The following is a 22526-nucleotide window of genomic DNA, read 5'->3' as shown; positions in this document are numbered from 1 at the left end:
CTATACTGATGACTTTTATAAAAAGAAAATTCAGCTTCTAGGGAAAACACATATTTAGCCACGAGAAGATACAGTACAAGCTTTATAATATTCCTAATTGGCAATACAAGGCCATTTGGAGAAAAAGTTTCAAGAGGAATAAAAAATGCAACGCTTCAAGGACAACCTCACTGTTTTCAAGCTGAATGAAGGAATTAGAAATCAGGCAAGCAGTGGTAATAAGACTTGAAAGGCAGTGGCATAAGCAGCCAGGTCCTTGCATTTGGCCCTGAGCAATCTACTCCAGCTTTTAAGGAGTGGATCTTCTCTTTGAAAACACATTAATAAAGAGCCACAAGCTACCGAAACCATCCTCCTAAAATGTGTTTATGGTCTAAATCTCCATGTGATCATCTGCTAATTAAATAAACAAACTCCTCAAATCTTAACACTGAAGGTTCCCCAAATCTTAGCTTCTGATCTCTACAACTGATGACACAGAATGAAAAAGACCACAAGTTGAGTTCTTTTTGTGGCTATATCAGAAAGGAGAACCTGGGGACCAGTAGTCTGGGAGGATCTGTGACTGACATTAAAAAGGGAAATAAAAGCTCTCACTTTCACCTTACCTTTTCAACATCTGCTTTTGTAACATTTATGTCAGCATCCATTTTCTCAAAGTACTGCTGTGCTCTGTCAGCTTCTTTGCAATCCCGCTCAAATCGTCTTTTACTCTAAATGCAGAGGAAAATGGTGGTGGGGAAATTATTTATGAAATCACAAGATTCATGTGAAAACATAATTTTACTTCAATCCCCAAACATTATTCTCTGAACTGATTTGTTATAATCAATGTCATAATTTCAGGAAGTTATTTTAAAATCTGCACTTATGTCTATCAAAACTGGTGTAATCTTTGTTCTTTCCACATGACTTTTAGAAAAATACTTTTGAGTTCTTTCAGTTCTTAAACATTTTACTTTAGATAATGGCCAAGTTCAAATCAGAAAAATCTATAAAGACATTTCTGCGGCTGTTTGTCTTTCACTTACCGTCTCAAGTTGCTTCCAGCAAGTCTCTATGTGCTGCTGTGCCTTACGTCCCTCAAGAAAGTGCTGGAAGTGGAAAACACACCAGGGATTAGTAACCCTTCTTTCTCATATTAACACATGAGGAAAAATTTCATCTGTTTAAATAATATTTAAATATTGAACATCTAGGATGTATACTCCAAAGAGGATTAAGAGATACAAAATAAATTAAAATGGAAATAAAAGAAAGCATAGGCACAGTCTTCGCTTTAAATTTCTAGATACAATAATACTGAATTCTAAGGCTTATATACACCACTTGTAAAGACCACAGGAGTGCTTTGTTAAGACAGCAATCAATTAGATAATTTTTGAACAGCTTTACTGAGATAAAATTCACATACCATACAAATCACCCATTTAAAGTATGTAATAAATTCAATGGCTTATAGTATATCAGAGTTGTACAACTACTACCACAGTCAATTTTAGAACACTTTTTACCTCAAAAAGAAACCCCATATCCATTAGATATCACCCCCCACACTTCCCGTCCTCCCCAGCCCTAAGCAACAACTAACCTACTTTGCCTCTATACATTTGCTTTTTCTGGACATTTCATATAAATGGAATCATACAGTATGCTGGCCTTTTGTGTCTGTCTGGCTTCTTTCACTTAACATAATGTTTTCAAGGTTCAACCATGTTATAGTATCTTTTTTTTCCCCATCTGTATTTTATTTTGTTATTTCATACATAAATTTCTTTTTTACAGTTCTTTGGATTTTTAAAAAATATTATTCTTGTAACATATAAACAACATAAAATTTCCATTTTAACCACTTTGAAGTATACAACCCAGTGGTGTTAATTATATTCACAATGTTGTGCTACCATCACCACTATCCATTACCAAAAATTTTATATCATCCCAAATAGAAACTACCAATTTTTATAAGCATTAACTCTCCATTCCTCATCTTCATCCTGGTAACCTGTATTCTAATTTTTTACTATAAATTTGCATATTCTAATTACTTCATATAAGTGACCTCATATAATATTTCCTTTTTTTTCTTTTCCCCCAGCATAAATGTTCTATGGTCAGAAAGAATGAAAAATTAAACTCACAAACCTTAATGTTTCCACCAAGAAAACAGAAACATGTTTCTTTTGGAGGTAAATTCTTCCCAATCAATAGTCTTTTTATGTAGTCTGGTTTAATTGTGACTATTAAAAATTGCTCTTGTAGGCTTACATTTATACTGATTTTAAAAAGTCATTGTAAAAAGGTCACAGACATTCCTACACAGATTTTTCTACCAATGAAAATATGATCAGGCAAATCAACAAAATAATAAATTCATGAAAGAACTTAAAACAAAAACACAATCTTCATGTGACTTACAAAATTAGAATTCTCCCTGAAATTAGGGAGTACTGCTCCTCAATTTTTACTACAAACTTGGCTTTTCCATAACTGAGACAATATATATATATATACCCAAAATATTTAACTAAAACATTTAAAATTACCTATATATCATTTTATATGTAACAGGTTTTAAAATCCTTTAAATTTTATCTAGGTAGATAATCACTTACATTATAGCTAAGTCATAAATGCCAAAAATTTGGAGGGAAAACAATAACAACAAACTTATTCCTGAAAAGTGAGAAAGAGAAAAGCCTCTACATACATAGATGTGACAGTCTTCTTTTTTAACAATTTTTACTACAGCATGGACTATTAATAACAGCCAGCAATCAAATGTATTTCACTTCTGAATAGTTACTGCTTCTGTTGTATTAATCTGATCTTTTTGTAAGGAAATCACAAGTGCAACATTTTTTAAAAATGAGATAAATAGGAATTTTTATTTTATTGTCAGCTTTATATTTGTCAAGAGCAAGGTTAGCCAGCTAAAATAACTATATTCCAATAATAACTGAAGTAATAACTTCTGATTGCATCTCTTCTTCCGAGTCTCCATTTCCCCCATGGATCTTTACCCAAATAATAAAAGTAAAACAGGGAAGTGGATTTGGCTCAACTGATAGAGCATCCGCCTACCATATGGGAGGTCCAGGGTTCAAACCCAGGGCCTCCTGACCCATGTGGTGAGCTGGGCCACACGCAGTGCTGATGTGCGCAAGGAGTGCCATGCCACGCAGGGGTGTCTCCCGGGTAGGGGAGCCCCACACGCAAGGAGCGTGCCCTGTAAGGAGAGCCGCCCAGGCAAAAAAAGCGCAGGCCTCCCAGGAGTAGTGCCGCACACACGGAGCTTACACAGCAAGGTGATGCAACAAAAAGAGACACAGATTCCTAGTGCCACTGATAAGAATACAAGCGGACACAGAGGAACAAACAGCCAACGGTCACAGAGAGCAAACAACTGGGGGGGAAGGGGAAGGAGAGAGAAATAAATAAAAAATAAATCTTAAAAAAAAAAAGTAAAACAATTGCAATTGAATTTACTATTATCAATGGCACTCTCATCACAGGGCTTACAGATCAAATAAGGTTCAGTGGCTGAGATTTAATTCCTGGCTCCTCTCCGCATATGCCAATCCCCTGGCCTGATCCCCACAGGGTTGCTGAGGAAGCGCTCCTCCTACAGTGGGACGGCAAGGCAATGGCACTGACGCAGAGCAGGGCCGCCTGCTGCAGCCAGGACAGGAGAAAGCCATGGCTCCTGGAGCCCCTCGGCCCAGTATTTCCTTTTGTATCTGGCCTTTTTTTTTGTATCTGGGCCAGGTTATAGATGAATTTTGGTCAGTAAAACCACTAGAACTGTCTGGCAGGTCAGATGATATGTAAAGTTGTGAGATTACATGTGCAGGGTGATTCCAAGGTGGTCGGTCTGAGCTTTGGAAAAGGAGAAAAGCAGGTCTGAGGAGAGAAGATGAGGCAGTTCTAAACATATTAAGGTTGTTATTTCCATGAGACCCCCAAGTGAATGTCTAATAGATAACCAGGTGTATGAGCTTGAGTTCAGGGTGGGGTCAGCTCTAAAAAGATCAGTTTGGGTATTATCAGCATAAGGAGGGTAACTGAAGCCATAAGACCAAGGGAGATGGAGATAGAAAGAACTTTGACAAACAAACAAATATTAAGGAAATTATGTGTTTTTTTCCAGTGACCTAAACATGATCAGTTTCCGAAATCCTTTAATATTCTTCAACTGTGACATCACCAACAACTTCATCAGTTGTGATTAACAGATATCCTGGGTATTTTCTGGATTATTCTCTACCCCGTTCTATGCCCAGAGGCTGGCCTGCAGGGACTCTGTCAATGGAATCCTTGTCCTCTCGTTCTGATTAGATTTACCACTGATAGGTTCCTGCAGCTCAGAGCTCAGGAACCCATTCCTGCTTCCCCTGCTTAGATGACATGGGTTGGCTGAGGATCCCAACCAACGGCCACAGCTCTGGTCAGGCAGCACTCCTGATAGCTAATTTATAAAGCTAATTTATAAAGTTCTCGCCCTGCTCCTCCCTCTCCCGGTGACCGAAGGGCCATAGCCATTCCCCAGGGTTGCTAGCCCCAGGGCACGGCACCATTCCCTATTGCTTTTCCTGAACCCTATCCCCATGCTGTAAATGCTCCTTTTAATAAATCACCTTCCTTCAGTTACTCATTTGAATGTGCTGTCTGTTTTCCGACTGACAAGGTAAGTCTTGGTAGTGGCAATATGCTACAGAGAAGGTAAGGTAAAAGAATGACAGTCATGAAGAAGTCTCCTAAGTACAACCCCAGAGTCAGAACCTAAGATTTAGCTGAGTCATGAAAGATAGCTGACTACTGGGTAGGTCGGATGGGAAGACAAAATCTGATTTTTTTTTAAACAACAGTACTCTGTTATAAGGAAATGTTTTCTTGTCTCTCTTTTGAGGTCACATTTCACTCTGTACCTCTTTGCAGCAAGTTTTATCCATCCACCATTTTTTTTTCTCTATGAACCTAAGAGGAGGCACTTGGGGTATCATTTTTCACCTCTTATAATGGACAAAGGGCTAAAAAAAAAGATAGTCTAAAGCAAGAAAGAATGAAGACTGAAGACTGTAAATTAGAAGTAGAGCTGAGGGCTGTATTAGGAAAACTCAGAACTTTGGAGGAAATGCAAAGTGCAAATCGGTTTACTAAAAGCAGTAAATACTACTTTTAAAAAGATGTAAGGAAGATTCTCAGGGAAAAAGAGAGTGAGACAGGGAGGCAGAAGATCAGGCTCCCGGAGAATCCCAGAGAGAGACAAAGGGTCCATTTCAAACCACCTATGCTAAACTGCGCCCTTTCAGTGAAGTACCTTCAGTTCCGAAAATCCCACTAAATTCAGAAACATGACTTCTTCCTAACTGTCAAGAGGACTATCTATATATCCCAAGTAAGACCACAGTGTCCCCTACTATTTGCTGAAAAAGATATTACCTTCTCCAAAAGTTTTAACTTAAAATTCAGAGACACAGATAGAAAAATAAAACACCAGCAACAAACTCAGGGACTTGCTATGGGATTAGCTCTTCCTCTTCAGCAACTCTTAAGATTAACGTTTTAACAATACAAAAGCTCCCTTGCAGCCTGCAGCAATGCTGGGTGGAGGGAGGAAACAGACAGGAACACAGGCCGAAGTTGAGTCACTCACAGGCAGGCTGACTTGCCTTTATTATAAAAGGAATCTTCTTTGAAAACAATAGATATTCAGCATCATTAAAAAGCATCAGGAATTTACTGAAAACCTTGCGGTAAATTCTATTACCACTCAATTTAAATACGAATTTATTTTTAAAGCATGGTGTATATCTTTACTGTACTGGTGAGCTTGCTCTAAAACAATTACCTGGAAACTACATTTATGACTGTGATATTTCATATGGCTTAATAAAAAAATCTAGGTGTCAGTGATTTTCTTTCTGGTCTTTCTTTCATGATTTGTGTTCCTCCAAAATTTAGTTGGCTATAATGAAAGAAAAACAAACAATAACAACAATAACAACAACAACAAAAACCAACAAAAAACGGCTTTCTATGCTGTCTGATCCCTTGGGAGATTAATGGATGGAACAAAAGACCTTACTTGCCTGTGTACACCATGACCTGAACAGTGGGGGTCATTTTTAACCTCTTTTAATCAGAAAAGCTATTTTGTTTTAAAGTTAAACAAATTAACCAGCTTGCCAAATGTATTTGTTGTTTATTAACAAACAATGGCAAAACATTTCTTCTCGGGACACTGAGCAACTGTGTATCTAAAAAGTGAGCCTCCAAGTTTTAAATAAAGAGGGATTGTTCTTTGAAAAAAGATAATAAGCATTTCTTTTGGAGCCAGGGAATGAAGTCATCACATCTCTTTTCTCCTATCAGAGAAGAGAAAGGAAATGCTATCTCCAGAGACCCAGAGAATGCTCCTTACTTTCTCCTGCAATAAGATGCTTTTTTTGTTTGTTTGTATTTTTTATTTAGTTTATACTATCTTTTTAACCCAAACTTCAACTTTAAATGACACCCAATTGGATTTGATAGAATATTTTTTAAAAACTTTTTATTTGGAAATACTTTCAAACTTGTAGGACAGTTATAAAAATAACACAAATCCTCTACAGAGAATCCCAACATACCCCTATTCTCCTCCTCAACGCCCAAAATACCCAACTTTAATATTTTGCCACATTTACCATATCATCCCAGCTATCTATCTGTCCTTCTATCCATCAATTTATTTTCTGAAAATGTGAGTAAAGGTTGTATACATCATGCTCCTTGAACCCTTAATACAGCCACATTATGTATCTAAGTACAGTTATCAAGTTCAAGAAATTTAACATTGATATAAAGCTTACGGTCTATAACCATTTTTTTCCATAAATTCTAAAATGAGCCTTCTCATTTCCCTTGATGGATCCTGACCAGCAATTGTATTGTTTTTTTATAATTAGCTGCTCTTTCTATTTTATTCTGGGAACATATATACAACATAAAGTTTCCCATCTCAACCACTCCCATCGCATTCAATGGGATTAATCACATTCACTATGTTACTGTACCCTCACTACCTTCCATTACTAAAACTTTCCCATTTCATCTCCCCAAACAGAAATTCTGCACCCACTTTGCACTGATACCACATTTCCCCCTTGCCTCCACCCCTGGCAACCTGTATAATACTCTGTGCCTACGAGATTGCATATTCTCTGGTGTTTTCTTTGTAGTTACCATGTGGCTTAAATTTAACATTCTAAATCTGTAACAATCTCATTTGATTTCATACTAACTTAATTTCAATGGTATACACAAATTATGTTCCTGTATCTCTCCATCCCCCTACCTTAATGAAGTTCTTGTCATAAATGATATGTTTATACACTACAATCCCCAAACCACTGATGTATCCTTACATTTTAGATCTGCCTTTTAGCTCCTGTAGGAAGTAAAAAGTGGTGCTACAAATCAAATATACAGTAGTACTGGCATTTTTATTTACCCATGTTATTACCCTTACTGGAGATCTTTGTTTCTTCTTGTGACTTTGATCTATTGTCTTCTGTCCTTTCCTTTCAAACTACAGAACTCTCTTTAACATCTCTTGTAGGGCTGGTCTAGTGGTGACAAAGTCCTTCAGCTCTTATTTATCTGGGAATGTCTTAATCTCGCCCTCATTTTTGAAAGACAGTTTTGCCAGATACAGACTTCTTGGCTGGCAGTTTTTTGCTTACAGCACTTTAGACATGTCATTCCATTGTTGTCTTGCCTCCATGGTTTCCAATAAGAAATTAGCACTTAAGTTTTTTGTGTTGTTTTTATCTTTTTTCTATTTTTATTTTTTTATTTTTATTTTTTTTAAGATTTATTTATTTCTCTCTCCTCTCCTACCTGTTATTTGCACTCACTGTCTGCTCTTTGTGTCTCCTCATCTTCTTTTTAGGAGGCACTGGGAACTGAACCTGGGACCTCCCATGTGGGAGGGAGGTGTCCAATTGCTTGAGCCACCTCCACTCCCTGCTTGTGTCTCTCACTGCATCATCTTGCGTCAGCTCGCTGTCCTGCTCCTCCTCTTTAGGAGGCACTGGGAACTGAACCCAGGACCTACCATGTGGTAGCCGGGCACCCAACTGCTTGAGCTACATCCACTTCCCAGCACTTAATCTTACAGAGGTTCTTTTCTTTTTTCAGTTTTTGGAGGCTCTTTTCTATGTGACATGTTGCTTCTCTCTTGTGGCTCTCAGAATTCTCTTTCTTTGGCATTTGATAGTTTGATTATAAAATGCCATGCTAAAGGTCTACTTATGTTTATCCTGTTTGGAAGTTCACTGAGTGTTTTGGATGTATATTCATATCTGTCATTAAATTTGGGAAGTTGCCAGCCATTCTTTCTTTCCTTTTTTTTTTTTTTTAAGATTTATTTGATTTCTCTCCCCTTCCCCTCCACTGTCTGCTCTCTGTGTCCATTTGCTGTGTGTTTTTGCATCATCTTGTTGTGTCAGCTCTCCGTGTGGGCGTGGGTGGTGCTGTTCTTAGGCAGGCTGCACTTTCTTTCGCTCTGAACGGCTCTCCTTATGGGTGCACTCCTTGCGCGTGGGGCTCCCCTATGCAGGGGATGCCCCTGAGTGGCAGGGCACTCCTTGCGCGCATCAGCACTGCGCACGGGCCAGCTCCACACGGGTCAAGGAGGCCCGGGGTTTGAACCGCGGACCTCCCATGTGGTAGACGGACGCCCTAGCCACTGGGCCAAGTCCGCTTCCCTGCTGTGTGTTCTTCTGTGTCCACTTGCATTCTTGTCAGGTGGCACTGGGAATCTGTGTCTCTTTTATGTTGCGTCATCTTGCGACGTCAGCTCTCCGTGTATGTGGCACCACTCCTAGGCGGGCTGTGCTTTTTTTGTGTGGAGTGGCTCTCCTTGCGGGGCGCACTCCTTGTGAATGGAGCACCCCTATGCGGGGGAAATCCCTGTGTGGCACAGCATTCCCTGCACAAGGCAGCACTGAGCATGGGCTAGCTCACCACATGGGCCTGGATGCCCTGGGTATAGAACCCTGGACTTCCGTATGGTAGGGAGACACTCTATCAGTTGAGCCACATCTACTTCCCTCATTATTTCTTTAAATAGTCTCTCTGGCCCTTCCTGTCTTTCTTCTTCTTCTGGGGCTCCCACAATGTATACATTGGTATGATTGATGGTGTCCCACAGGTTCCTCAGGCCCTGATCACTTTTTTTTCATTCTTTCTTCTTTCTGGTCCTTAGACTGGATTTCAACTGTCCTATCTTCAAGTTCACTGATTCTTTCCACTGCCAGCTCCAATCTGCTGTTGAACCTTCTAGGGAATTTTTAATTTTTCAGTGTGATCTTCAGCACTATTTGGTTCCTTTCATAATTTCCATCTTTCTTTAGAGATTCTCTTTGTGTTTATCTTTTGACTTCCTGATTTCCTTTAGTTCTTTGTCCTTATTTTCTTTTAGCTCTCTGAACATAACTTGGACCATTTTTAAAATGTCTTTGTCTTATATGTCACTGGTCTGGTCCTCCTTATTCATGGTTTCAGACACTTTCATTTTCTCCTTTGCCTGAGTCATTGCTTCCTATTTCCTTGCATGTTTTATAATCTTTTATTTAAATCTGAAGATTTGATATTTTATTTTATTATTTTTTAAAATATTTATTTATTATTATTATTTTTTAATTACATTAAAAAAAAATATGAGGTCCCATTCAACCCCACCGCCCCCGCCCCCCACTCCCCCCACAGCAACACTCTCTCCCATCATCGTGATACATCCATTGCACCTGGTAAGTTCATCTCTGAGATTTGATATTTTAATGTGTTATCACTAGAATTTAGAATCCAAGGCATCTCTTCCTTAAGTTTGTATACAGCTAGTGTTACAACAGAGCTTTCCTTTAATGCCAGGAACTTAAAAAAAGAAAAAAGAAAAAAAGAGAATACCTCTCCCAGTCTTTGCAGATGACCTACAATAATGTTCTCCTTCAGGGCTTATCCATACAACCAATCCAGAAAATAGCTCAAGGCCAAAGCATAGGGCCCTCCCTGTTCCTTTCTATGCCTGAGTCTTGTTTTAAGCATACAGGTGTGGTCCTAGGAATTCCCCTGTTTACACAGATACAAATGCCCACACTTCCCTAGGAAAGAGTTTCCTCATGGTCTTTTGGCTCTGCACAGTGCATCCTAGAAGCAGCAATTCCATGCCTGAGGCAGCACAACTTGACCGCTCTCCCATAGTGTCCTTCCATGAGTAGTTGCCTTCTACGTGCAGGACAATATCTAGGATGGGAGCCCCTCTGGCCACCACCAGACAGATAAGCATGCTCCCAGTACATGTGAGACACTGCTCCCTCCAGAACTGGGACCAGGAAACTGCGCTGGGAGCATGGGCTAGTGCCACACCAAGCTGGTGAGGGCTGGAGGAGCCCAGCCAGAAAGCTAGGAGAGACTTTTAAGTAGGCTTTTCTTGATCCAGCACTCCTCCTTACTGCAGCCCTTTAACTGTTTCCTGGTGCTTTGAGAAGGACATTTCTGCCAGTTCCTGTAAGTTGTTCAAAGCTTGGGGGGGCGGCGACAGAGCCCTGAAGCATCTCATTCTGCCATCTTTCTATAACCTGCATTTAGCTCCTCTTAAAACATAGTAATAGAATACAAAAATGCTTACGGTATCTGAGGTGACAGTTAAGCTTACTTATTTCCATTTCAACTTTTTAGTTGAATATTATTAGTATATAGAAATAAAGCAGCCTTCAAATTCTTTAGAGATATTTCCCAGTGACCAGGGATAGTTAAGGCAAAAATCACAGAGAAGTTAAAATATGAAAGCATTAACTTAAAGAAAATTATAATGACAAAGCTTCCGAGAGGATGTTACTATACTGCAAGAATTCCGATTTAGGTTGAATAGACAAATTGAGAATGTCTGTTAAGTATGCTATACAACATGGTACAACAGCTACTCATTTTAAACATATAGAGAGAGATAAATACCCAGTGCCTCCACCAAAAAATAAATATATATTTTTAAACCATTAATGATTAAAACTATATAAAAAAGCAAAATATGTCATTGAAATGAGAATAGCCACTTGAAAAAAAAAACAGAAGCCAAAAATTAAAGAAAAAAATGCTCAACTAAGAACAGTCTACCATCTGGGATTTTAAATAAAACTCAGATTCCAGAACAGAAACATGAAAACTTGAAAAGGGCAAAGTAAAAAAAAAAGAGCTTCCAGAAAACATGTTCTGTGACAAATATTGTCATGTCTTCAAAAACAAGTTATGAACAGTGTAGTTGGTTTGAACACTAGCAGCTTCTAAGTCTGACACTGAATTCCCAGAGTAGAATAGATATTTACATAGACTGGGTGGAAAAACAATAAATCACCTTCAGTTCTGCTCCAGGGAGCATTCCTTACCCTAGTTTAAATCCCAAACCATAAATACAGAAATATTAGTTAAAGGCGTGGCTTTCTGCTTTTATTAAGCCTGTTATCTCAAATTCATTTACAAGAAAACTACCTTCTCTAACGACCTGCTAAAGTTTCCTAAAATGCCTGCCTCCCAGCATCGTGGCCTGGGGCTCTGCTTTAGCCCAGCATAGATGGGCTGGGCTGGGGCTCGAGCGAGCGTGAGCCGAGCGAGCGTGAGCCGAGCGAGCGTGAGCCGGCCAGGCCTGAGCGTGCAGGAGGCCACGTGTCCTTCACTCCCACTCCTCTAGCCTCTCTGCCCTGTTGTTCTTCTGTTAGTCTCAGATGGGTGTTTGCTACCCAGTACTATCCACATCCATCAATTTACCTAGACTTCAGCGTCTTTTTCATCCTCTTCTTCAAAATAATCCTTTCTTTCACATTCCTTACAATTTTTAATTTCTCTGAAGAATTAACTCTTAGGATGAAAAGATCATCTTGAATGTTCTGTTTTTAGTTTTTATTGTAGTAACATATATACAATCCTAAATTTCCCATTTTTAACCACTATATAGTATAATTCAGTGCTATCAATTATATTCACAATATTGTACCATTATTACCAAATAATTATCAAAACTTTTCCATGACCCCAAATATCAATTAAGCAATCAGAATAGGCAGTAAAACCACAGTGTAATGCTGAAGGGGTAACAGGTCCCCTGATTAATTAACAGAATGCCACTATCACCTTTTCTTTTAAAACAAAGGCATAACAAAACAAAATGCACCTTCTAGAGATACCTAAACCAAGGGATATTAGCAGGTGTTGGGGAGGGACATGAAGCCAAACCAGAAAGATTTAAAAATCACTGATGGGCCGATGCGCAGTGATACAAAGTTACAATTCCTGACTGGGGGATTGGCCACTGTATTAGTGCAACCAAAACAAACCAAAGACAACTAAAAGGGTTTCTTTAAAAAAATTAAAAAAATAAAAAAAGAAGAGAGGGAAGGAGGGAGGAAGGAAGGAAGCAAGGAAGAAGGGATTCTTGCCTTTTGATTTATTTAAACAAAGACAATGGCTCCAGTACAGAAGAACTATGAAAACTAGCTGCTCCTTTTCTATATTGAGAAACCTAGAATTTGTCTTGGCTTTATGTCTTCCTACTACTCCTGGTTTTATAACAGAATATCAGCAGTTCAATCTCAGTAGGACTAAATAAATTAGAAATGGATTTGTAATTAGTTTGATTATGCACATAAACTCATTTTAGTTTTTGCTTTCCTTCATGCTTATTATCTATTTGCTGTAATCTCTTATAAAAATATTTTCTAAGCATATGGAAATCGGTCTATGACACAGAGCTGTCTTATAGGAATTAAGTCCTTTCATAAGGTCCATATATAGGGCTTATCCAATACCTAATTTAAAAAAGAATGTTATAGCTTTTAGGGTAGTATCAACTTGCAAACATTTCAGAAACCTTCAGAAAAGCATGTAAATGGTCAACTCTTACGTAACATGGGATCTGTAGACGTACTCTGAGGTTTGTAAAAATTTTAGTGAGTCACTGAAGGTAATGTATAATTGTTTCCTTAGAACTCTTTCAGATAACTATTGCCAAAAAAGCGAATCTGCTCCTGGCCAACACTTTGTGAGTAATAAACCATATTTTCCACCTGCGGAGAGAAGTTTTCTTGGAGGTTCCAGCAAATGCTAGCCAGAACCTCCTGGTTCCCCTTCTGGAGCTATAAAACTTAAAGAGAACTGTTGACTTTACAATAATTTCTACTCATTATTAGTAAGCCCAAATAGATCCTAGCCATTGTCATAGATCACAGTTTGGCTGAAAATTTATATTTCTAAATAAGAGACTGAAGACAAAGTAAAGGAATGCAACTGTGTACTTTGATAAATATATCCCCAAAAGACTGGCCACTAATTCCATTATCTCTAAAGAGAAGCTGAAAATTGCCAAAAATACTGTTGGGGAGCCATTATGTTAAAAAAAATTAAGAGCTCTTTCACCTTATGCTTCCAGGAGTGTTCAGATTTCCTAGTAAGAACCATTGCAATCTCAGATCAGAAAGGAAAGATTCTAAACTGCTATATTCTTGCAGATGGCAAGTCAAAGTTTTCTTTTAAAATAATTTGCTTTTTAAAAATCAACATATTTTATCAATATGAGCCAAGAGTGGGGAACGGATGTAGCTCAAGTCCTTGAGCACCTGCTTCCCATGTACAAGGCTATGAGTTCAATCTCCTCTACCTCCTAAAAAAAAAAGCCAACAGAAATATGAGTGTGTTTGTGTTCATGTTTTCATGTGGTCATAAGACATTATTGCAGTAGGTGGAGACCCACACAATAACCAAGAAAATACTAAATTCCCATCCTGGGAATTACATTTTTTAACAGAGTAGCAAAAATCTCTAGAGTACATAGGCAGTACCTAACAAAAGAAAATAGACCAATACACCATAATCCTTGTACTTATGAACCTTATTCTTGTGAAACTGAAACTTAGCCTAGTAACTATTGTTACCTAATAAGAGTTACCTCATACTGTATGACTGCATTACTATAAACCAAATATATTGTATAACCTATTGAATGATTAAAAAATTTTTTCTATGTATCAAGTACATTTAACTGAGAAATGTTTTTATTTAAAAAAAACAAGTCACCTCCTGAAAATCTCCTTGTTATTCAAATGTGACCTCTCTCTAAGCCAAATTCAGCAAATTAACTCACTACCTCTCCCCTACCCCTCAGTATGGGATATGACTCCTGGGGATGAGTCTCCCTGACACCAAGGGATTATTACCAAGTGCCAACCAGCAATGCCTTTGGAAAAAGACTTTGACCAAAAGGGGTAAAAATTAAATACAAAAGAGTTACATGCTTTGATATGTATCAATAAAATTTATTCGTTTGGGAAAAAAAAGGGAGAGTTTTTACAGCTAAGAGATTTCAAAGTGAGTTGGGAGGTCATTCCAGAGGTTAAGCTTATGCACATCTCAGGCAGAACTCATTCATTGCCGTAGTAAACAAAGCCTCAAACTGGGGTGCTCCCGAGGACTCTGGAGACATCTGGACACCGTAGGCAGGGCACACAACTCCACGAAATCAGCACCTTGGAATATGTGATAAACTATTTCCCCACTGTAATAGAGTTAGGCTCATTTATAATTTCCCTACACAAGATTTCTTCTACCCCTTTTATTTAAACCTATAAATTAGCACTATACCCATTAAATATATTTCCCAGAGACTTAAATCTTACACCCATCCCCCAAAGCAGAGTATCTACAACTGCAAGCAAAACCGTCCCTTCCATCTGCCCCATAAAGTTAGGCCCCTCTCAGCCTGAAGCAAGGTGGGCATCACCATTCCAACACCCTCAAGACTAGGAATGAACAACATAAGGGGGAACGCAATTATACACTAAAGTAGAATTATGATTCTAGCAATGAAAGAACTTGTGACACTGGTATAAAGACAGTGGTTACCAGAACTTTTGAGGGGAGGGGGAAGAAAGAAAAGATGGAACATAGGTATATTTAGGGCCTTGGAATTAATCTGCATGATTTTGCAATGACGGATACAGACCATTATACATTTTGTCAAAACCTATAAAATTGTACAATCTATAAACAATAAGTGTAAACTATAGTCCATGGTTAGTAGCAATGCTTCAATATTTGTTCATCAATTGTAACAGATGTACCATACTCGTGTAAGATGCTATTAATAGGGGAAAATGTGAGAGGGGAAGGGAGCTGGGTATATGGGAATCCTCTATATTTTTGATGTAACTTTTCTGTACTCTAAAACTTCTTTAAAAAGTTTTTTTAAAAAAGCAAAAAACAAAAAAAGAACCAACAGATTTGTGTGTCAGTACAAACACGGGTTATTAATAATATGTGAGTGAACTGCACTCTGAGGTAAGAATATAGTTTATGTGGAAACTGCTGCATAAAAAAATCATTTTTTCTGTTAACTACATGAACATTACTACCTTATTTTACAATTGGAGATATGAAGATATAAAGCTCAATAGCCAGTTCTTTATCATGAAATGCCTCAAAGTCAAGGGGAATGTCAATCTCTCCATCTATCTACTTTTTTCTACTTTTTTCAAATCCACACAAAAAAGGAAGGAAACCACATCTAATTGCCTAATAGGCTATTTTTCACTATGCCACTACTTCTCAGAGGTTCATCTACTTAAAAATAGCAAAATCTAGCTGAAAACCACTTTTCTACAAGTGTTCTTGACTGATTTGGAAATATGTTCTACATGCTGTAATGAGAGCCAGTAGTATCCTGATAATTCTAAATAGTCCTGTTAGGTAGTCAGGAATCTGCTCCTGTATCAAATGGCCTAACATGTATTATACTGATGGTTAAGAACTTTATAGTTATGCAAGACAGTATTTCTATTCAACAATGAGAAATAGTAGTTAGATATACACTTTAAGCAGCAGCTTGTTTTCACTATCGTCCACCATGTCAACCTATTTAGAGGGGTCATTTTAAATTCACTGAACAATTACTGTTATGATGTGTAGTCACAGGAGGCTTGAACACACTCCTACTTTCTGTAATTACACCTTGCTCGAGAAGCTCTAGGGTAGAAATGAAATATGAAATGTGGTCTTGAAAAACAGAATAACCATAATAAGAGCTACCAAGTACTCAGTGCCCAACTCAGTAAACCCAAGCACAGAGCAAGGTGGTTTGTATTTGTACTTCTCGCAATCTCCCTAAAACTCTGTAAGGCAGTTATGGTTAGGCTCAGTTTACAGACTCAGTTTAGAGACTTAGAACGAGGAGCTTGGAGTTCACTTAACCCATTTATGACTGATTACACAGTAGCTGGGGGTGCCTGGGCCCTGAGCAGGTTTTACTGACTAGAAAACCTGTACCCTTTACTTTCTTCATCCAACAGCCTAGCTGGAGTTACAGCTCTGTGGACACAATGCTGACTTTGGTGCTCTTCTTTTTTATTTTTTTTTTAAGATTTGTTTTTATTTATTTATTTCCACCCCCTTCGTTGTTTTGTGCTGTCTGCTCTCTGTGTGCTCATCTTCTCTTTAGGAGGCACAAGGAACCGAAGCTGAGACCTCCCATGTGGGAGAAAGGCGCTCAATCACTTGAGCCACCTCAGCTCCCTGCCGTTGTATCTCTCATTGTCTTTCTTCGTGTCTCCTTGTTGCATCAGCTCACCACGCCTGCCCGTCACACCTGCTCACTGTCTTTCTTGTCTTCTCCAGGTCCTGGGAACCGAATCTGGGCCCTCCCATGTGGTAGGCGGGAGTTCAATCACTTGAGCCACATCCGCTTCCCTCCCCGTCTTCTAAGAAAGACCTGAAGCAGGCCTGAGTTCCAGCTCTGCTGTGCCACTTTTGCTGATAATTAACTTCACCAGTAAATGGACATGATAGTGTTCTACAGTTGTGTTAAGAGTCAGTCTTACAAAAATTAGAGTGTTTAAGAAAAGTCAGGGTAGCCAAATGGAAAAGCTCTAGAAGAAGTTATTTGGATAGTATGAGAGGATCTCAAGTAGTCTCTTTTCTAAAGCTAACTGCAGAGGAAGATGTTCACATTATTCATCCTTGAATGTAAATTAAAGAAAATAGGTCAATGGCACCGACGCCATACATGCAAACGTGCCCTGCCCTGAGAGGGGGCTGCAGAAGCTGAATCTGTGCTCCACCACTGGCTGACTCACTTCACCTCCCTGGGCTGCAGGCTCGGTACCATGTGTAAAATAAAGGGCCCTATGCCAAAGGACTGTGAGAACCAAATGTAAATGGCAATAGATGTTAGCTATCATAAGCTTTAAAAATGAACACTTTTGGATAAACAATTAAGTATCCAATATAGTCAGAATAATTTAAAAACATGTAGGTATAAACATACTACATAAAGTCATATTCTCTAGTAGTTAAATTAACTATTATTCAGAAAAAAGGAAAACATTTTCACCATGTATTCTTTTTTTAACTCTTCATTTATTTATTAATAATCTTAATAGATCACACAAAATGTTACATTAAAAAAAGGGGAAGCAGATGTGGTTAAACTGACAGAGCGTTCGTCTACCATATGGAGGGTCCAGGGTTAGATCCCCAGGGCCTCCTGACCTGTGTGGTAAAGCTGGCCCATGCGCAGTGCTGCTGCGAGCAAGGAGTACCGTGCCACACAGGGGGGCCCCCACGTAGGGGTGCCCCCCACACAAGGAGTGCACCCTGCAAGAAGAGCCGCCCTGCATGAAAAAAGTGCAGCCTGCCCAGGAGTGGTGCCACACACACGGAGAGCTGACGCAGCAAGGTGATGCAGCAAACAAGAGACAGGTTCCGAGTGCTGCCAGATAATGCAGGTGGAGGCAGAAGAACACACAGCGAATGGGCACAGAGAGCAGACAACGGGGGGGGGGGGGGGGGGGGGGGAGAGGGCAGCGGGGGTAGAAATAAATAAAATAAATCTTTTTTAAAAAACAAAACAGGGAAATGGACTTGGCCCAATGGATGGGGTGTCCACCTATCACATGGGAGGTCCATGGTTCAGGCCCTGGGCCTCCTTGACCCATGTGGGACTGGCCCATGTGCAATGCTGATGTGCGCGGGAGTGCCGTGCCACACAGGGGTGTCCCCCACGTAGCGGAGCCCCACGCACGGGGAGTGCGCCCCGTAAGGAGAGCCACCCAGCGCGAAAGAAAGTGCAGCCTGCCCAGGAGTGGCGCCACATGTGCGGAGAGCTGACACAGCAAGATGACACAACGGAGGGAAACACAGATTCCCGGTGCCGCTGATAAGGATAGAAGTGGTCAGAGAAGAACACACAGCAAGTGCACACAGAGAGCAGACAACTGGGGGGATAGGGGGAAAGGGAGAGAAATTAAAAACAAAAAGAAAAACAAAACAAAACATAAGAGGTTCCCATATACCCCACTCCCCACCCCCTACCCCATCATTTTTCATTGTATTTATTTGAAGATAACCATGTATTCTACTAAAACATCACAAAATACATTTGTTTACTGAAATCTTTCAAAAGATTTCACAATTTTCCACATTTTCACTTTAATTGCAAAATGCTTCAAGAGGTATTTGCAGCTCCTTCCAAGAGAGCTGCTGACAGAGCAGTGTACTCATAATTCCTCTTAAAAATAAAAGGAATGTTATGTAATATCATAGGACGTTATTTAATATGTATATGTACCACCTATAATTTACTCCATAAATTACTATAAATTTTATTAAAAAGGGAAAGAAATCAAAATACAGATATGAGTGACTGTGAAAAAAGACATGATTAACAGTAAGTAAAGGGGTGGTGGACTTGGCCCAGTGGTTAGGGCGTCCGTCTACCACATGGGAGGTCCGCGGTTCAAACCCCAGGCCTCCTTGACCCGTGTGGAGCTGGCCCATGCGCAGTGCTGATGCGAGCTGATGCGAGCAAGGAGTGCCGTGCCACGCAGGGGTGGCCCCCGCATAGGGGAACCCCACGCACAAGGAGTGCGCCTCGTAAGGAGAGCTGCCCAGCGCAGAAGAAAGTGCAGCCTGCCCAGGAATGGTGCTGTGCACACAGAGAGCTGACACAACAAGATGACGCAACAAAGAGAAACACAGATTCCCGTGCCGCTGACAACAGAAGCGGACAAAGAAGACGCAGCAAATAGACACAGAGAACAGACAACCGGGGTGAGGGGAGGGGAAGGGGAGAGGGGGAGAAATAAATAAATAAATAAAAATCTTTTTTTAAAAAAGTGAGTAAATAAAACAAAATGACCCAATCATAACACAGCAAATAAATAAAGAATCCTCAACTAGTAAAACCAAGTCTAAGTGAGAACTAAGCTGAATTTAAGAGTGCTTCTTTTGCTTCTTGATTATTTCTTTCACTCCACAAATATTTGAGAGGCTACTTTGTGCCACCCCAGGCACTATGCCAAGTGCTAGGGATACCAAGGTGGACAAGCAAAATCTCTGTCCTCATAGAGCTTAGAGTGAAAAACAAGGAAAGATACGAAATGATAGATACTATGGGGAAAAAGTAAAGCAGAAGAAGGTGGCAAGAATGAAAGAGGAAGTAAGGGAGGGACTTTTCAATTTTAAATAAAATGGACAGGAAACACATCAATGAGAGGGTGACATTTCTGAGAAAGAAGTCAGGGAGAGAGTTCTGCATATATCTGAGGAAAGCTTTCCAAAGAGAGAGAAGCCAGTGCAAAGCCAGGAAGCAGAGGTATATTGGGCATGGCTGAGGGCAGCAAGGAAGCTATCGTGTTTGGAGGAGAGGAAGTCAGATCGTAGCAGAAGGCCAGGGTATGGGAGCTTCACATCTCAGGATTCACTCCAGAAATATAATTTATATTTCCTTCTAAGGTAAATGCACAGATTTTTGTTCAGGGGGTTGCCTGGAATTCTAAACTATATGGACAGAGAAATTCAGTTAAGAGATACAAAGTATAAACCAAAGTAACAAACAAGAGGAAGGTATAAATCTTTGCAAGGCCAAGGGAAGTTCAGAAATAAGGGAAGTAGTCCAACAGTGTTCAGATTTATTTTACTCACTTTATGATGATATTAGGCATTGTACTTTATTCGGAACCTTTGTATTATGTTTCACTGCTTCCTTTTCACCATATAAAAGGTTTTCTATAGTGAATAGTATAGCAGGAGTTTTCATCTCACTTGGAGCTCTTGTACGTTTTCTTAACGTCAGCACTACTGACATTTTGGATCAAGTAATTCTTTGTTGTGGGTGAATGTCCTGTGCATTCTAGGATGTTTAACAACAACCCTGAACTCTATCCATTGCAGCTCCCTACTTGTGACAACCAAAAATGTCTCAGGACATTGCCATATTTAGCCAGGTGTGGGGGTGGGAAAAATTGCTCCCAGTTGAGAACCATTGCTTTAATATGAATAAAAATTCTTTGGTGGCGGACTTGGCCCAGTGGTTAGGGTGTTCGCCTACCATATGGGAGGTCTGCGGTTCAAACCTGGGTCCTCCTTGACCCGTGTGGAGCTGGCCCATGCACAGTGCTGATGCGTCCAAGGAGTGCCCTGCCATGCAGGGGTGTCCCCCACATAGGGGAGCCCCACACACAAGGAGTGCACCCCGTAAGGAGAGCTGCCCAGCGCAAAAGAAAGTGCAGCCTGCCCAGGAAAGGCGCCGCACACATGGAGAGCTGACACAACAAGATGACGCAACAAAACGAGACACAGATTCCTGTGCCGCTGACAACAACAGAAGCGGACAAAGAAGACGCAGCAAATAGGCACAGAGAACAGACAACTGGGGTGGGGAGGGAAGGGGAGAGAAATAAATAAATCTTTAAAAAAAATTCTTTATCTCAGCTTATTACAACAGTATTTTATTTCTTTTTATAGCCAATGGGTTGATCTTAAGGCACATATTTCTTCCTACTTTCTAAACAAACCCAAATCTATGTGCCACATATTTATAGTTCAGAAAGAACCAAAGCATAGGAGAAAAGAGGGAAAGTGAGCTGGGGAAAGTAGTCTGTGCCATTAATTTAGTTCTTTGTCTTTATATCGCTGACAAACATACAAATGGTCTCCATTTGGGGGCTAGGTATATGTTTATTCATTCTTCCTTTCATTCATTAATTCATTCAGACGTGCACACATTTATTTACCAATTTAAAAAAATTATCAAGGGAGTGGATGTAGTTCAAGTGGGCTCCTGCTTCCCATATATGAGGTCCAGGGTTCAATCCTCCAGTACCTCCTAAAACCAAAAACAAAGTAAACAAATGAAAAGAAAAACTTGGGGGAGCCAGTGTAGCTCAGTGGTTGAGGGCTATCTTCCCATGTACGAGGTCCTGGGTTCAATCCCCAGACCTGGTACCTTAAAAAATAAAATAAAATTGGTACACCTACTCCAGGCCAGGAATTGTATAGACACTGATGATACGGGTGAATGAGGGAGTAGTTTCTAAAGGTAACTGCGAAGTACCTGCCATCCCACATGCTCTTTTTCAATGCAACTTTACCAAATTCTCCATGCTCTTCAATCTAGGTGGGCTTTGACCAGTAGAGTAGGTTAGAGGAACACTGGGACAGTTCCAGGTTGCCCTTAGCTGGCTCAGCACCTTTGCCTCCTTTCTCTGGGAGCCCTGAGCCGCAAAATGAGAAGTCCAAGCTACTCTGGTGGAAAGGGCGTTTGAGGGTTCAGCAGTGTGAGAGAAGAGGCTGCTGGGACACCAGCCCAGAGATGCCCTAAGGTTATTCCAGCTCCAGCTGCTATCCTGACCACAATTCCTATAGCAAGAACCACCCAGCTGAGCCAGTCAACCTCAGAACCACAAGAGAAGAAACCATTGGTGTAAACACCTAAGGTTTGGGGTGACACAGCAATAATCAGAATAGTTTCTGACCAATTTTTTTCCTACTGACATACCCTGATTGAAATCCGTTTGTGGCCTTACATGAAGTTGTTTGAAATTCCTAGCCATTTAGGAGTAATTCCACTTATCCACTTTTACTGAGGACTTTTTTCTTTCAATTTCCTCTTCTGGAAGGATTTCTTTTTAAAAGGCCTCTTATTCCCAAATTCCTCCAGCTACCAACCCATTTCCCTGCTCCCCTTTGTAGAGGTCCTCGTCAGAGTATCTGACTTTCTCACTTTTCCTCTTCCCATCTCCCTTGAACCTATTCTGTCGGGCTTTCCCCCAGATTATTCCATCAAACTGCTCTCAAAGAAGTCAGCAGTGGCCTCCGTGGGCCCACACCAACGGCCTACCTCAGGGGCTCTCAACCCCACACTCTCTGCATTTTCCTCTTAGTCTTGGTCTCTGAGGCTCGCTTTCCTCACCTCTATTTTTTAATTAAAGATTTATTTTATTTATTGATTGCTCCCCATCCCCCTTGTTGTTAGTACTTGCTGTGTCTGTTCGTCTTGTTTCCTTTTTTTAATAAAGATTTATTTATTTCTCTCCCTCCCCACCCCCCCCCCAGTTGTCTGCTCTCTGTGTCCATTCACTGTGTGTTCTTCTGTGACCGCTTCTATCCTTACCAGTGGCACTGGGAATCTGTGTTTCTTTTTGTTGCGTCATCTTGTTGTGTCA

General features: G+C 40.0%; 1 protein-coding gene across 26 annotated transcripts in view; it reads right to left on the bottom strand.

Moving 5' to 3' along the window:
- The window catches only part of FNBP1 (formin binding protein 1), a 152407-nt gene that overhangs the window by 68371 nt on the left and 61510 nt on the right, over positions 1-22526 (bottom strand). For all 26 annotated transcript variants that reach the window (XM_058302221.2, XM_058302222.2, XM_058302226.2 and 23 more), the window contains exons 5-6: positions 1032-1094; positions 609-713 (exon numbers count right to left, since the gene is read on the bottom strand). In XM_058302221.2, the coding sequence (XP_058158204.1) occupies positions 609-713; positions 1032-1094 (168 nt within the window). The remainder of the gene's footprint in view (positions 1-608; positions 714-1031; positions 1095-22526) is intronic.

This window comes from Dasypus novemcinctus, chromosome 8 (assembly GCF_030445035.2).
Source record: "Dasypus novemcinctus isolate mDasNov1 chromosome 8, mDasNov1.1.hap2, whole genome shotgun sequence".
Lineage (NCBI taxonomy): Eukaryota > Metazoa > Chordata > Mammalia > Cingulata > Dasypodidae > Dasypus > Dasypus novemcinctus.
Note: the sequence above shows the minus strand (reverse complement) of the source record. Positions and strands in the feature narration are given on the sequence as shown.